Source organism: Chiloscyllium plagiosum, chromosome 22, assembly GCF_004010195.1.
Source record: "Chiloscyllium plagiosum isolate BGI_BamShark_2017 chromosome 22, ASM401019v2, whole genome shotgun sequence".
NCBI classification, from domain to species: Eukaryota; Metazoa; Chordata; class Chondrichthyes; order Orectolobiformes; family Hemiscylliidae; genus Chiloscyllium; species Chiloscyllium plagiosum.
In genome coordinates, this window is record NC_057731.1 from 33,699,291 (window position 1) to 33,717,598 (window position 18,308).

Below are 18,308 nucleotides of genomic sequence, written 5' to 3' on the forward strand. Positions count from 1 at the left end.
CCAGACCATGGCAACACGACGCCTGGAGGAAGAGCGCCTCATCTTCCGCCTAGGAACCCTCCAACCACAAGGGATGAATGCAGATTTCTCCAGCTTTCTCATTTCCCCTCCCCCCACCTTTTCTCAGTCCCAACGCTCAGACTCAGCACCGCCTTCTTGACCTGCAATCTTCTTCCCGACCTCTCCGCCCCAACCCCTCTCCAGCCGATCACCCTCACCTTAATCTCCTTCCACCTATCGTATTCCCAATGCCCCTTCCCCAAGTCCCTCCTCCCTACCTTTTATCTTAGCCTGCTTGGCACACTTTTCTCATTCCTGAAGTAGGGCTCATACCCGAAACGTCGATTCTCCTGCTCCTTGGATGCTGCCTGACCTGCTGCGCTTTTCCAGCAACACATTTTTCAGCTCCAAAGCACCATACAAGGGACGAAACGTCTGCAAATCAACTTCCCAGCTCGTCCTACGCCCCCACAATTACTATTACTATTCCCAGAAAACTCCACCACACATCTTTCTCCAGTCTGAGAAACAAACATTCACCAAGATTGCAATGCAGGATGGGGCTGGGGTATGAGGAATCATGGTGAATTTTGAGGTTTACAGAATATAAGGAGAATGTTGGGAGCGGGCTGCTATCTCCAAGAACTAAGGTACATCTTCTAATCACTCGGTTTCTGTACCACATCCCTCCTGCATATACTGTTAATCACAGCCCTTCCCTGCTCATGTCTCTCAGAAAAATACTAGCAGGAATGAGATTCAGATCTTAGATGCTGAAAACAGGACATAAATGCATTTCCCTATTGAAACACAAAAATTAAGGCTCATTATTCACAATATACAACTTACCTGCACATTGAACTTGCAACAGTGGTCACACAGTTCAGTGTGTGTAAAATGCTGAGATATCTGGTTGTCATGAAAAGCAATATGCTAAACACAAATATTTCTTTTCCTTTCTCAAATTTCAACCATAATACAAAACACCGTTTCTCCATATTAATATAAAAACAAACAGAAATGCACAAATGTTCAATGCTCACCCAACTGTCATCATACCAAAATGGACTTCTATTAAATGTCTGTGCTATATTAGCAACAGGTTTAAACTGGGAATCCTGATACCATATATTTAAGTATGTTCATAAATGATACACAATTGCAGCCATTCACTTGAACTATTTAGCAAATTTACGAGGCTACCTGTACATAACAATTTTTTTTCTGGTAAAGTGATGTGTGTCTGAAGGCCATGTCCAAATATTTTCTAAGTATTCCTTTTTAAAATCCCAGTGCTTCTCATGCTCTGGTGTGCCTGACAGCTTGGTGAAGACAGCATTCGTCCACCTCAATGTACAGCAGGTCTAGGCATCTTGATGGATGAAAAGCTGCTACTGATTGACTGAACCTGCAGATTACAGGAATTGCTTTCAATGCAGTGCACAATGGCTATTCCAGACATCTTGTGTTACATAACAATCTACGCAGAGAAACCAGCACTGTACTGCTTTCCACTTTGCTAGACATTCCCTGATGATATGCTCAAACCAGGTTATTAGCTCATTTAATTCTGTATAATAAGTATTGTTGTCTATTACGGAAGCGTGCTGAAAAGTGAAGCTCATCACGAGGGTCAAAGCTGCTTCCAGCCAGTCAAACAGAAGTTTCTTTGCATGACTGCTTCTCTGGTTATCAGCTGGTAAACACAGAACATTATCTTATTAGAAAATTACACTGTGTTTTTGAAAATGACTTACAAAATTGAATAAAATATGTAAGTGGACTCACCTGTGGCAGGTGAATCTCAAAAAAAAGTGAAATGTCACACTTACAAAATGACTGGCATACATACTGAGTGAACAAATTAAGCCAAAATAATAAAAGTGTGTCTTTTTAAAAAATTACTAGGAGAGAAACTGACTGTACTGTGCCCCAGAGAGACCAGAAAATAGGCAACTAAATAATCCTTCAAGAGATATATGGAATATGGGATATACAGAAGAGATTAATTCGAACAATGGCTTTCTGCCAAAGTATACAGTAAAAAGATACTGGGCTAAACTACTGTAAAAACAAATTCAGAACCAATCACCACCAAGTTCCTCACACAAATAATAATCAACATTTGGAATGAAAATTTTATACACCAGTGGAAGTGAAAACTCTGGAATGAGTTTTTTTTAAAAAACGAATGTTATCAGAAAAGGATTGCAGCTTCTTTCTGGTTGAATGTAAAGAGATGCGACAAATGGTCGCCCATTCTCATGCATATCATAATGTTATGATGTGCATTCATTGTATTTAGTAGTTTAACCAAGGACAATTCTATCCTAGAATCCACTGTGCACATACTGAAGTGTGTACTGATTAAAATATTTTAATCAGTACACACTTCAGATATGCAAGATCCAGATATGTATATTCTGCTCTCATTGTGTGAAGGGTGTACATACAGATATTCATAATGTAAATGTGAAACAGCTTTTAGTATAAGATGGGTATTAATCCTTTATTTCTCAATCTGATGAACAGTGACTAAGCCACTGTCAATATATTCTAAAACATCAACCATGGCATATTGAATTACGCTGCTACATTCACTTTTTGCATTACATAAGAGCTCTTTAAGCTAATTACTGTTTTACCAGTAATATTAAATCTTATAACATGGCTAACGTTTCTCAAGGTTGCCAAATGCACATGTGTAACTTAAATAAATGGAGAGTAAACCTGTCCAGTAATTATGTTATTCAAGTCCATCAAATTATCTTGAACGCTAATACTGTTTATGGTAGTCACTTGTCTGTAATCTGTACAGATTTTGCTATTTCTTTAAATATACACCACAATTATATTCACAGTCACTGCAAATCAAATCTTAATTCAAATCTTCATAGCATTCTGCACCACAAAGAACAATTTTACAAATGGAGCCAAAAAGACTTCCTATGCTGTTTAATTAAACGATCACAGTTCAATCAAATGAGATTTCACTTGTGTATCAGGCCTGTCAGTAAAACATATACACATTCCAAAAAAATCACCTCAAATACATTATGCCATGTAAAATGGAATGCAGCTGTATAAATGTTGCTGTAAATATTTGAGTCATTTACAAGTCAAGGTGCAGTCCTGAAACTTTAGATTCAGTTAACAGACGAGTTATTAAGTTGGAGACCAGTGTAACCACAATTTTCTTGGTGAGATGAAGATATAGTGTACTGTGTCTGGAAACAAACATACAGAGAGCACTGATAGAGGACAACAGTGATCTAAAAAAAAATCAGTGTTTAAAACACTTAAATGATCTATATTCCCACTTTGGAGCAGATCAATTGCTTTTTTATTATTTTAAGTTTATTTGATCTGCTGCAGTTCCAGAGAAGATGGAAATCAGCATTGGGAGACAATTATATTAAACCAACCGATCAGAATCAACTTAAAACATTTGCACAGACTGGAACAAATGCATTTAGAATATGAATAAGAGTAACGCAGAATGATGAAACTTCTTGACATAGTCATTTTTTAAACTGTATGTTTGCATTAAATTTTCAGTGTGAATTCTTGCATACCTTGGCATCACAGTGCAATTCTACACCCTGGCCACTGGATGGCTTTTCAGTAGTTTTCTCCACCAAACCTATGACATCTTTTCTCACCTTTTTTGCATTCTCACTGTTACTAAAATCAACCGAATCCCTTTTCATCTCCATCCACTTTTCTCACAAATGCCTCAGGTTGCTAATCCTGGTCTCTCTTGCGATGGCCACTTGGTTACCTTTCCAAGTTGCATGCTCCAACATCATTATATCCTTTCAAACTCCTCCTTTCGGTTCTGCACCAATCCATCCTGGGTAGCATGCTTTGCCACAGCCTATTCTCACCCTCCTCTTTGTTAAGTTCCCACTATGACACTCCTTTGTTGATGGTCACCAGTGGTCCCCATCAAGACAGCCCATCACTCTATGGCAATGTGAATACTCCCTTCCTCTCAACAGAAACTTACTTTAAATCACAGCTTCTGCTCCTTCTCACAGGTCTTCCTTACTTAACATTTGCTACTGCTATTCATTGCACACACCATTTAGGTGGTGTGGCTGGCAAGCTTAGGAGTAAGGGAAGGATTCGTAAGGCAAATGGGGGTAGGAGACAGAACTCGCAGTGGCAATATTTTCAAAGCAGATGTCTTAGTGATTATTCCCAGGAGGAGGAAGTGGGACAATGTTATTCAGTAATTATACACTTGACAAGGAGGCCCAAACTACATGCTGGATGTGCTGCTGTGTTGTCACCAGCAAAGACGGTCAAACCACTGCAGTTGTTGACCAGCCAGCTAAAATGTGGACCTGTGCTGGTTTACATTGAGCTGGAAAAAATTGTATTTAGCTATAATTGGGTATAGAAGAATAATAGGCACAGGATGATCCACCATGGATGAGGATGGGTGACAGCAGCATGGGGGAACAGATCAGACGACAAATGGTAGTTAGCAGGTCTGCCTGTTGCAAAATTAACATCAGATGCTTTTGACACAAGTGAAGTTTAAAATGTAGTTATGCTTAAAGTTTTATCTGATCACTCACTTTGCACAATTCTAAGTTCATTCTAAGTATGCATCCATAAGACCATAAAATACAGGAGCAGAATTAGGCCAGTCTAATAAGTCTATTCCCCCTTCCAATCAAGATCGGCATGTTTCTCAACCCCATTCTCCTGCCTGATCCCTGTAATCTTTGATCTCTTTACTAATCTAGAACCTCTCTCGGTTTTAAATACACTCAATCTCATGGGCTCCGCAGACACCTGCAGCAATGAATTCCACAGATTCATCACCCTCTGGCTGAAGAAATTCCTCTTCATCTCAGCAAACCGAGTCTGTGCCCTTGAATGCTACTCATTCCTACTATCGGAAACATCTTGTCCCTATCCACTCTCAATCTAAGCCTCCCACTATTTGATAAGTTTCAATGAGATCCCTCTTGTACTTTTAAATCCCATCAAGGAAAGACCCAGAGCCCTTGACTGCCCCACGTAGGACAACACCTTAATCATCAAGATCATTCTAATAAACCTGCATTGGACACCCTCTAACACCAGCATATCCTTCCTTAGATATGGGGTCCAAAACTGCTCACAAATATTCCAAATTCTCATTATTTTCCACTCCATTAGTGAAGTCTGCAACTGTATCATGACAGAAAATTTACTGTTCCCATTTAACAAAGCTTTAACATATTTTGTACAACTTCCCCAATACTGACACAATCATTCAATAATTTACCATTTCGCGCTGCATAAAAATGTCACTCAAAAATTGTGACAACAGGAAGAAAGGTTTGTGGACAGGAAGTGTATGCAATATGCAAGACTCTGCATAGTGCATGTGTACAAAATGTATTATTAATTACAAATCACTTTCGACATTTAATTGAACGCAGATTGATTTACTGGAGTTGAAGCAGCCTTTTCCAAATGATGACCTGACTGCTACTGCTGCTACTCTGCTATCTCAGATAGCAATATTCTAAAATATATGCTTTCTACTAAACAACTACAAGTTATATTACTAACATTATGTTTCTCTTTCTTCAACAGTAAACTTTGCTAAACATTGTGGAAGTTGTGGTCGAACTCGAAGCTTAAAGTAGAAAGCACATGATAAGGCTTCTGAAAAACCCTACTAGACATGTTGACCCGCCTAGCAACTAACTAAATGAAGTAATTGCCAGAACAATTGGTCTTAGGAAAATGATTTAGGAAGAAATAACAAGAAAGATTTACCTTGGAATCTCCTGTTCCCTGGATGCTGCCTGACCTGCTGTGCTGTTCCAGCAATAAAGTTTCAACTTACCTTGGAGTAAGCAGAGTTGCAACTCAACAATAATTTTCATCAGGTACAGTGCAGTTTAACTAAACAAACAGGTAGAAAGGTCAGCCTGGACAATATATGATTACAACTCAGAGCTCATTCTATAATTTCATCAGCTTACTTGTGTGTGCACACATGAACCAAAGAAAACACCACATTTTCAGGTCTCTTAACCTTAAACATCTAGTTGTCACAGACTCCGAGATATACAGCATGGAAACAGACCCTTCGGTCCAACTCATCCATGCCGACCAGATATCTTAACGCAATGTAATCCCATTTGCCAACACTTGGCCCATATTCCTCTAAACCCTTCCTATTCATATACCCATTCAAGCACCTTATAAATGATGTAAATGTACCAGCCTCCACCACTTCCTCTGGCGACTCATTCCATATAAGCACCACTCTCTGAAAATGTTGCTCTAGTTCGCTTTTATATCTTTCCTCTCTCACCCTGAACCTATGCCCTCTACTTCTGGACTCCCCCACCCCAGGGTAAAGACCTCATCTGTTTATCCTATCCATGCCCCTCATGATTTTATAAACCTCTAGAAGGTCACCCCTTAGCCTCTGACACTCCAGGGAAAACAGCCCTAGCCTATTCAACCTCTCCCTATAGCTCAAATCCTCCAACCCTGGTCACATCCTTGTCATTTTTTTCTGAACCCTTTCAAGTTTCACAACATCCTTCCGATAGAAAGGAGACCAGAACCTCATGCAATATCCCAGAAGTGGCCTAACCAAGGTCCTGTATAGCCTCCCAACTCCTGTACTCAATGCTCTGACCAATAAAGGAAAGCACAGAAAACGCCTTTGTCACTATCCTATCTACCTGCAACCTTACTTTCAAGGAACTATGAACCGGCACTCTAAAGTGTCTTTGCTCAGTCTGACCCTTGTGTTGAGGATTCAAGCCTGACTCCAACAATTGTTGCAAATAATCCATGATGACACTTTAGTACAGAGAAGTAAAGGAAAATGTAAAGTTACCATAGTTCCAGAAAACCTCAGAGCTGATCTCGCATTAGTGAGAGATGACTGGTGCTGAGTCTAACCTGAGGGTTACCACACCTGAGGTGAGGGTCAAGGTTGAGAAGGGAAAACGTCAATGATTTCCCCAGTCAATACGGGAACTGAACCCATGCTGTTGGCATCACACTGCACCACAAACCAGCCATCCAGCCAAATGAACTAACCAACTCACTTAAAGGGAAGTATAGGGAAATACTGTAGAAGTGCTGTCTTTTGACTAAATGGCCAAACCAAGAGGCTACCCATTGCAGTAAGTAACTGAAGATTGACCGGAAAATCCCAGTGGCTCTCTCTCTTCCTTTCGTTAATGCAGTTAATGAGCTGCTTTGACTGCCAGCCTTGTGGGTTGGGAGTCCTATTTGGCTTCAAACACTGCCTCAGCAAATATGGCCTTTATAAGATGCAAAACATTACAGGAAACTATTTGAAACACTGATTGCATAATCAATGCTGCATTCCTGCTTACTTGTTGAGGTTAGAGCAAAGTCTTTGTCACCTGCTAAGGTTACGAATGGAAGCAGATAGAGCTGGCCAATACTGCAGGGCTGCCATGCCAGTTTTTTTGCATCCAATTCCATATTTGTTGAGGCAGTGTTTGAAGCCAAATAGGACTCCCAACCCACAAGGCTGGCAGTCAAAGCAGCTCATTAACTGCATTAACGAAAGGGAGAGAAAGCCACTGGGATTTTCAGTTATTTACTGCAATGGGTAACCAGTTTAATTGCTCGAGGGGCACTGGGGAGTCATGACTCAAACTCCAATCAGGTCTAAGGCCTGTCTTCATGGCATAGCACAGGAAAGATTGCCCTACAAAGGGCAATCCTCACATCAATGGTGGCCTGGCTGCTTCTTCTATTGGCTTTGAAAAAAAAGTCAGAATGAACCTTCATGTTGAAATATCAATTCTTTCTTAGCTTTTACTGCAGCTCACAGCTTCTGTTAAATCGAAAAGCCTTATGATTGGTTATCTAGCTTTGTAGGCTTAACTGGTAGGGAAATGTCTCCATGACAACTGGCTGATGGGGAGGGGTCTCCTTGTGAAACTCTCAGGGGTGGATCCAATTATGGCTCATACCAACATGACAAAGCATGAACAGACCATTCAGACCCACAAGTCTGCTCTTCCATACAACAGGACATGGTTGATCTGACAAGTCCACTGTCCAGATATCCTCTCACCCCTTGCTTATCAAGAATCTGTCTACCTTCAACAAGGTTCAAGGACTGCTCCCAATGTGTTTTGGAGGATGTGCGTTCCAAAGGCTGATTAATTTTGTTTTCTCTCTTAAATGGGTGACCTCTTACCATTAAACCCTTGGCTTGCGTTTCTTCCAGAAGTGGAGGCATCCTTTCCACCGTCACCTTGTCAAGACCCCTCAAGATCTTGTATGTTTCAATCAGATTACATTCTGATCTTTGAAATTCCAAGATTCTTGATTACAAAGGGAATGAAAGATTATCAGGGATATGCAGGAATGTTGAGCTGAGGTTAAAATTAGATCAGCCATGACTTTACTGAATAGAGAGCAGACTCAAAGGGCTGGGTGATCTATACTGGTTCCTTGCTCGTGTGTTCATAGTAACAGTTATAGAACTAGTCAATCTTACTATTCCTTATAGGACTCTGTTCCTTCCAGACAGAAGTCTCAAATTTTCTTTGAATGGCTTCATTTACATCCCTCCTGAAATAGAGACACCAGAAAGGCACCTGCTTCTCACACCCAAAGTGAAATTTCAGCCTAGAAATCCTTGCTCCTATAGTGAAATTGCAAAATGCTGTTTCCAAAATCAAAGTGATGTCCATAAATATATGAATGTGCTTACTTTATACACAAACTTATACAGTGTATTAGCTGTGCATCTCCTCTTCCAAGGCAAACACTCATTTGATTTACAACATATATTTATAAAGTTTAAGTGCAGAATCCAGCCTCAAGATCTGCAGACAGTTCAAGCAATAAATGACAATAGCAAGCAATTTAACCAAACAGTCCATCATGGTTAGTACTCTGCAACATAACTTTTGCACTATAGCTCCAACAGCCTACAATTAACTTGAACCTTACAGCCGAGTGATAATGACTGAAGTGCAGACTTCAATGACTAAATGAGCAGCCTACTAACCAGTCTAGTCAACACAAAATAAATTATTCCAGACAAGTCCTTTTTCCCCGATGAATTAAACTATAATTAGCACTGATAAATGCAGCATGTCCTGAGAGTAATGGAACATTTTTCTCCCTTTGAATTAGTAGGGTAACACCAAGAAAGAGACAAAGCATTTCTAGTCGCTGAACTAGAAGCAATGGTTCCACCTTTAAGATGTCCAGGACAGTGTAATTTTATGTGTATTTAGTAAGCAGACAGTGAACAAGGCATCCAGTTTGGATATTACCCTCATGCTGACTTTTATCAAGTACAGATGCAAATATACCAGCATACACTGAAACACTGCAAAAGGCACAAGAAAACAAGCACTCATGAATGTTTTCGGGATGAAATAAGCTATTTTTAAATGTAAGAATTATATCTAAGAAATTCTGGCTTTTTATTACAGGCTTTTTTTTAAATTTTGCACAGCAAAGTACTATAATGTGAATTTGCATTTATTCTCAGAAAAAATCCAAAAATTTCACTTATAGTGAATTATGCAAAAGCTGAGGGAAAAAGACACAGATTGAAGAACAAACCCTCAATATGAGAGATGGAAGGTTTTCAGTCCAAAGATTGAGCTGCTTAAGGAATACACTGAGTAGCTATACTGTAAAGTATATATCAAGTGTTCAATAGTCACTTCATTCAGTTAACGATACAGCCAATTTAAATTTGTTCTTCTTTTGACCTTCATTGACAGACAGTCATAGAGATGTACAGCACAGAAATAGACCATTTGGTCCAACTCATCTATGCCAACCAGATATCCTAACCTAATCTAGCCCCATTTCTTAGCACTTGGCCCATATCCTTCTAAACCCTTCCTATTCATGAGTACAGAGGAACCTCGATTATCCAAATACCAATTATCCGAAAATCGGATTACCCAAAGGAGATCTCAAGGTCCCGATAGAAACATTACATCAAAGACTTGTTTCCGAAGCTGATTGTGTCTTTTGTTTACAGTGATTAAACAGGCACCGTCTCCAAATGTCTGACCTCCCACCCCTCTCTCCCCTGACACTTTCCCTGCAGTTCGACAGAGGGGTGTACCCTAAACCCTCCTTATCCCAGGTAATCTCTCCAACATTGTCCTTTAAAGGGCAAACGTGGAACCTGTCAAAAGGTTGCAGTAAAAGTGTGTGTGTGTCCGTGTGTGTGTCTGTACTATTTGGAAACTTACCCCACAAAGACAGCTGCTGCAGTCTTGTTGGTGTCCAGTCCAGCTGCACCGGAGAGGGGCCGGGAGTGTACGAGGTTTTGGGGCCGGGGGGATGGTGTTGGACAGGATTGGGGGTGGGGGGTTGCATTTGGACAGGGTGGGGACACAATTTGCCAAGCATAAAGCTACGTTGCTTATCCCTAATCAGTTGTTGCCTTCCCAAACACATGTAAATCCTGCCCCTCAGGATTCCCTCCAACAACTTGCCCACCATCGATGTCAGGCTCATTAGTCTATAGTTCCCTGACTTTTGCTTACCACCTTTCTTAACTAATGACACCATGTTAGCCAACCTCCAGTCGTCTGGCAATTTAACCATGACCGTCGATGATAAAAATATCATAGCAAGGAGCCTAGCAATCACTTCTGATGCTCAACAATCAGACGTGTTGATGATTCAAGATAAAAACACAATGTATTTTTTGTAAAAGTTCTGGCAACCAATTATAGATCGGGGAATGAATCTGTAAACTATACTTAAATTGCAATAAAAACCCAAGTTAGCTAATAGCAATTTTAAGATTAGAAGATAAAATAAGTCCCCAGTTATACTCTCACGTGAATGTGATCTAGCAGTTGTTAGCTGTGTCAAATACCATTCATGAGAACTGGATTCATTTTCAAAGAAACAGCAACATGAAAACTCTAATTCTGGGATAGAGACACGCAACTGGTCTCTATGTATCTTATGAGGTGCAACGCCATATCTCTTTCTACTCCTTATTTCAGGGAGAAAAAAAGATCTTTTCTGAAGATCAGAGATCCATATGACTTCAGTTTTCCATGAAAGGAATGTCACAGAGCATGAAGACACAAGTGAGCCATGGTGGGTGGGGTGGGGAGATGTGCGTGGTGGGAGGGGAGGGGGGGAGGGGGAGGGGGAGAGAGAGAGCGAGAGAGAGAGAGAAACATGAGAAAGAGACACGAGAGAGCGAGAGAGAGAGAGAGCGAGAGAGAGAGAGAAACATGAGAAAGAGACAGAAAGTGAGGGAGTCATGTGCAGTCAGAGAGTTGAAACAGACCCTTCAGTTCAACTCATCCATACTGACCAGATATCCTCAATTAATCTAATCCCATTTGCCAGCACTGGGCCCACATCCCTCTAAACCCTTCCTATTCATATACTCATCCAGATGCATTTTAAATCGTGTAACTGTACCAGCCTCCAACCTTCCTCTGGCAGCTCATTCCATACACGCACCCCTTTGTGTGAAAACGTTGCCTGTTAGGTCCGCTCTAAATTTTTACCTTCTCACCCCAAGCCTATGCCCTCTAGTTCTGGACTCCCCCCTCCACTCCCCCCTCCCCCACCCCACGGCAAAAGTTCTTGTCTATTTTCTTGTCTACCAGCGATTTTGCTTTTCACTGTCAAAGTTTTAAAAGTGTGATGTTTTATAATAGAACCATTTTCCTAAATTCAAGAGAATCCCATTCAAATTTAATTTAAATCTGGTTTATAATTAAGCAATTTTTAAAACGGTAGGTGCACAAGGTGGAATTCTGTTTCATTTATTTTAATTTTATCATGTTCCTACATAGGAGAAAAAATATACAAGAGTTTTACAGAAATAGGCCAAAAATATTTATTATTAATAGAGATCAACTGGAATGCCACAAGCCAAAATTGAATCTGACATGTCCAGCACCAACAGACCCATCCCCTATTACCTGCACCTATCTACTGACAGAGACTAGGGTTACACCAGTTAGCCAAATCCCACATTCCACTCCCAGTTATGCTAAACCTCAGCTTTGTCCTCACAACTGTGTGAAATTGCAGGTTCTCCATGCCCAGTGGTGTCAGTGCAATAGGACCCCTATGCAGCCAAAGGCACAACCCTCCAATTTCGATAATGTGAAACAACAGGATACCTGAAGCCTGGTTCTGCCAAATTCCAGGAGTATTCAAAATTACTTTCAAATATATTGGACTGCTCCCAAGCGCAACTACTCCAGTCCTATTAATTAGCAGATACCTACCTCCCAAGTGTGTATAAAGCAGTTCACTGTCTATTTTCAGATTTATACAAGGTAATGGGATAAAAAGATGGAGAAAAATCTGTATAAGTAAATTTTATAGAATTACAAATAGTTGCAAAACCCAATCTCCAGACATAGTTGAAATAACTAACTTAAAAAAAATGAAATTTGACTTGTTCTGTCTTGTGACTTTGGTATCCTCCAATATAAGCTATTGGGGTATAATAGCCAAGGAGTAGTGTCACTGGAGATCCACTAGTGTAAATAACAGGCATAGGGACCAAAACAAAATCAATGTTCAAAATCTAATGGAAGCAAAGACTTGGCTATATATTACATTGAATCTATCAACTGTCTATTTTGATCTCTATTTATAGAACATAGAACAATACAGAACAGAACATGCCCTTTGTCCCTCGATGTTGCACTGACCTGTGAACTATTCTCAGCTCACCCCTCTACACTATCCCAAAATCATTCATGTGCTTATCTAAGGATTGTTTAAATCTCCCTAATGTGGCTGGGTTGACTACATGAGCAGGCAGGGCATTCCACGCCCATACCACTCTCTGCGTAAAGAACCTGCCTCTGACATCTGTCTTAAATCTATCACCCCTCAATTTGTAGTTATGCCCTCTCGTACAAGCTGACATCATCATCCTAGGAAAAAGTCTTTCATTGTCTACCCTACCTAATCCTCTGATCATCTTGTATGTCTCTATCAAATCCCCCCCTTAGCCGCCTTCTTTCCAATGAGAACAGACCCAAGTCTCTCAGCCTTTCCTCATAAGACCTTTCCTCCAGACCAGGCAACATCCTGGTAAATCTCCTCTGCACCTTTTCCAATGCTTCCACATCCTTCCTATAATGGGGCGACCAGAACTGTACACAATATTCCAAGTGTCGCCGCACCAGTGTTTTGCATAGCTGCAGCATGATATTGCAGTCCTGGAACTCAATCCCTCTACAAATGAAACCTAACACACCATATGCCTTCTTAACAGCACTATCCACCTGGGTGGCAACTTTCAGGGATCTATGCACATAGACTCCAAGATCCCTCTGCACATCCACACTATCAAGAATCTTTCCATTGACCCAGTACTCTGCCTTCCTGTTATTGTTCCCAAAGTGCATCACCTCACATTTAGCTGCATTGAACTCCATTTGCCACCTCTCAACCCAATTTTGCAGTTTATAAAGTCTAGTTTCCTAATTTGTACTGTTAAGCTTTTTCACACAATATAGGGACTGGGTCTGTTTCTCATATGTAGATGGGTCTGAACCACTTTGCCTAAATTCACAGTACAAAAATGTGGCCCCTTGCCCCTGTTTCTCACAAGTGAGCTTCACCACATGTGTAAATAGAACCATTTAACTGCATTTGCATGATGTAAATCTGGAAACAGTATTGGTGAGCATGCTTTGCTAGGGAAAAGTGGAATGTCTAAACCCAAATTAAAAGGACTTAAATTACACTTGACCAAATTAGACAGTAACATCTGAATATCTTACTCCATTTTGACAGAGCAGCTAATAGACTAACAATTAAAAACCTGTTCCATTCTTTGCTTGCTTGAAGAGGAAAGGTTTCCTGTCAGTTTGTGTTTTCACCAAAACTGCTTGTGCATGGTAAACGTTCAACTGTAGCTTTTGCACAAATAAGGCAAAGGTTTCTGATACGTTACTCACCTATTGATTTCCTTTGATCTTCACATTGGCTCACATGAGGAAACCTCAATATTTCTTTCCACTTTTTACTTTTACCCTTGCGCTTTCCGCCACCACCTACGCAAAGAGAAAGATTTTGAGACACAAACACAAAACAAAGGAGCTTAGTCATTTTTAAACAAAGTTACTTTCAAAAATTGTGAGCTTCTTTCCATTATCCTTGTAGATCTCTCTATGCAGCAACACTATTTTTCTAAATACTTGCACAGAGTGACTTGGCTGTTACTTTCTCCTTCATTCCTGGCTAAATTGAGACCAAGAGACAATTGCCAGCAGAAATGTATGTTCTATCACTTTCTCAATGAACTACTAATCACTCCTAAAATTTCTACAATTCAAAATATTAACTGAGAAAACTTGTTGAACTTCATGCAGTGACTCTGGAGTAGGAGTACAGAAAAAAAAAAATCAAGGCTGTCATTCTTGTGCCAGTATTAAGGGAGTATGTCTTTTAGTATAAAATGTCTTTTAAATGAGATGCTAAACCAAGACTCTAGTTGCCTGTTTGAGTAAATGTAAAAGATTCCATGACACTACTTTGTGAAGGATTAGAGAAGCTTCCTCTGGGTGTCCTGGCCAAAACTGATTCCACAACGAACTTGAGAAAAGAATAAATTACTGGTTATTATCACACTGCTGCTTATAGGTGTTATTGCAAATCCTATATGACAATTGTGGTTACATTTCAAATGTTTTCATTGGCTGCAAAGCACTTTGGGATGGCTGGTGGTTGTGCAAAGTATTATATGATGTAAGGATTTTTTTTAAAGGCCACCCAGCCTCTTTTTGGTAATGGAGCTCAGTTTTTCTACAGTAAGGTCCCAGATAAGAGATTAGCATACAAAATTAAAGCACATGGGATTGACGTTAGTGTATTGACATGGATAGAGAACTGATAGGCAGACAGGAAAGGGAATAGAAATGAAAAAGTCTTTACTGATTGGCAGGCAGTGACTTGGGATATTGCAGGGATCATTGCTTGGACCCCTATACTATTCATAACATAGTATAATGATTTAGATGAAGATTAATGTAATATTTTAAAGTTTGCAGATGACACAAAGCTGGGTGAGAGGGTGAACTGTGAGGAGGATGCAGAGATTCAGTGCAATTTGGACAAGTTGAATGAGTGTGCAAATGCATGGCAAATAAAGTATAAAGTAGATAACTGTAAGGCTATCCACTTTGGCAGCAAAAATAGGAAGGCAGATTGTTATCAGAACGATGATAGATTGGTAAATTGGGAGGTTCAATGGGGAGGGGCACCTGGGTATCCTTGTATACCAGTCACTGAAAGTAAGCATCGAGGTATGGCAGGCAGTGAAGGCAAATAGCAAAAAACAGAAAATGCTGGAAAATCTCAGCAGGTATGGCAGCATCTGTAAGGTGAGAAAAGAGCTGACGTTTCGAGTCGATCTGACCCTTTGTCAAAGCTATTAGGCAAATGGCAAGTTGGCATTCATAGCAAGCAAATTCAAATATGAGAGCAGGGATGTTTTTCTGCAATTGTGCAGGACCCTGGTGAGACCACAACTGAGAATGGTTGTTGTGGCAATGCAGAGAGTAAAACAAAGGTTTACTAGTCTGATTCCTGGGATAGCAGGACTGACAGAGACCGGATCAGTTACAATTATTTCCACTGGGGTTTAGAAGAATGAGTGGAGATCTCATAGAAACCTATAAAATTCTAAAAGTAGGCAGAGTAAACACAGGAAGTGTTTGCAACAACTGGAAATCTTGATCACTAGCTATGATTATATTGAATGGCAGAGCAAACTTAAGCACCTGTGTTGCCTATGCATAGAATCCCAACACTGCAGAGGGGGGGGGCCATTTGGCCCATTGGGTTTTCCCCACCCCTCCAAACAGCGTCACAACCAAATCACTACCCTATTCCCATAACTTCATATTAGCCATGCAGCCTGGACACTACGGACAATTTAGCGTGGCCAATTCACCTAACCTGCACATCTTTGAACTGCAGACAGCACTAAATTGAAACCCATGCAGACACCGGAGAACGTGCAAACTCCACACAGTCACCCAAGGCTCGAATCAAACCCAGATCCCTGGCATTGAGAAGCAATTGCCATTGCACTCCTTCTCCTACTTTCTATGTTTCTAAATTACTGGAACAATTTACTGAATCAAGCTAACCTTTGTATTGTTTTTTGAGGATTCTCATGTCACACTCATCAGGTGGCCATACTTCTACCAGAATCCATTTAGCAATCAGCATTCACTTCTCATACAGTATAAAACATTGGTCTTCTTTGTATTAGCATTCTTGCAAATGTTCTGATGAGTGTGCTTCTAAAGCTTTGGCCAAATCTATAGTTCTTCAACAAATACTCAAATTCTTTACAGCCAAATGACAAGAAATTAGCCTTTGCTGAGATCACAACTTTTTGATGTGCTAAAGAACACCATTTCTTACTGCAGATGAGGGAAAGGGAACTGGGAAATTAGGTTAACTGATAGAAGAGTAGAGTTGTAGTAGCAGACATTTGCAGAGGTATTTTATAACACTTGGCAAACATACATTTCAGTGAGAAGGAAAGACTCTAGAGAGGCAGGATGTGCTGTGATAAAAAGGAAGTACTGGAAAAACTCAGCAGGTCTGGCATCATCATGGAGACAGAAACAGAGTTGACGTCTTGAGTCCAAAATGACTTCTTCAGAGGTGTTTCTGAACTGGTCTGTTGAGTTTGTCCAGCATTTCCTCTGTTTGTTTCAATCTGCAGAATTTTGTTTTAAAATTGCACTCTTTGTAGGTAACTGAGGAACTTAAAGTTAAAAATCACACAACACCAGGTTATAGCCCAACAGGTTTAATTGGAAGCACACTAGCTTTCGGAGCGTCGCTCCCCACCTGATGGAAGGAGCGGCGCTCCGAAAGCTAGTGCTTCCAATTAAACCTGTTGGACTATAACCTGGTGTTGTGATTTTTAACTTTGTACACCCCAGTCCAACACCAGCATCTCCAAATCATGAGGAATTTAGAGACTGTGTCAAATTGAACAAGGCAGCAGGTAATCCCATAAAGACAGGTGAGAGGATTTTCTTTTTTATAGTATGTCCAAGACATAAACAAGGAAAGAGAAATTAGAATTGGAGAGGAAAACCAGCTGAAAATAAAAACAGCAAGAGTTTTGACAGACATTTAGAAAGAAAAATGATAATTAAAGTGAGTGCTCATCCTCTAGAGAAAGTGTCAGGGAATTAACAAAGGAAAATATGGGAATAGAAGATAAGCTGACCAGACATTTTGAACCTGTCTCCACTGTAGTAAACACAAAATAACATCCCAGAAATAGTTGTGAACCAAAAGTTGAAATGGAGAAAAGGGAATTAAAACAACCACAATCACCATGGAAAACCATTAGAACTAAAAGCTTACAAATCACATGGCCCTGCTGGACACCAGCCTAAAAGTAGTGGCTGCTGAGATAGATTTGGTTTCATTCAAAATTGCCTACATTCTGGAAAGCTCACGTGGGATTGGAAATAATGAAATCGTGAATGTAACTTGTCTATTCAAAAAAATAGCAGGCAAAAAGCTAGAAATTATTAAAAAGCTCAACATCTGTCAGAGAAAATGTTTATAGCAATTATGGAGATAATATAATAGCGTTATGAAAGGTATATGGGAAACCTTAATGCATTCAGGCAGAGTTAACATGGGCTTGTGAAAGGCTTATTGTGTTTGATTGGTTTATTACAGTCCTTTGAGGACTAAAGGAGAACCTGTGAACGTGTCATATTTGGATTTCCATAACGGTGGCAAGGTGTCACATCAAACCTTACTCTACAGAATAAGAGTCCATGATATGGGGGGTAACATTGCAGCATGGGTAAAATATTTGCAAGCTAATAACAACAGGAGATGGATAAAATAGGTTGAGAGAGTAGTGGATTGCCTCGGGAGTCGGTGCTGGGCCCATTACTATTTGTTATCTATATCAATGATTTGGATGAGAATGTCCAAGGCATGATTAATAAGTTTGCAGATGACACTAAAATAGGCAGTATCGTGGATAGACAGGAAGGTTATCAGAAATTGCAGCAGGACATTGAGCAGCTGGGGAAGTGGACCGAGAAATGGCAAATGGAGTTTACTATAGGGTAAGTGTGAGGTCTTGCATTTTGTAAAGTCAAATCATAATAGGAGTTTCATGGTGAACGGTGGGGCCTTAAGGAATGTAGTGGAACAGAGGGATCTTGGAATTCAGGTTCACGGTTCTCTGAAAGTAGAGTCACAGGTAGACAGAGCAATGAAGGTGGCTTTTGGCACACTGGCTTTCATCGGTCAGG

General features: G+C 40.2%; 1 protein-coding gene across 4 annotated transcripts in view; it reads right to left on the bottom strand.

Annotated features, from left to right (window-relative positions):
- The window catches only part of LOC122561187 (G protein-coupled receptor kinase 5-like), a 231,184-nt gene that overhangs the window by 144,273 nt on the left and 68,603 nt on the right, over nt 1-18,308 (bottom strand). For all 4 annotated transcript variants that reach the window (XM_043712718.1, XM_043712717.1, XM_043712719.1 and 1 more), the window contains exon 2: nt 13,956-14,051. In XM_043712718.1, the coding sequence (XP_043568653.1) occupies nt 13,956-14,051 (96 nt within the window). The remainder of the gene's footprint in view (nt 1-13,955; nt 14,052-18,308) is intronic.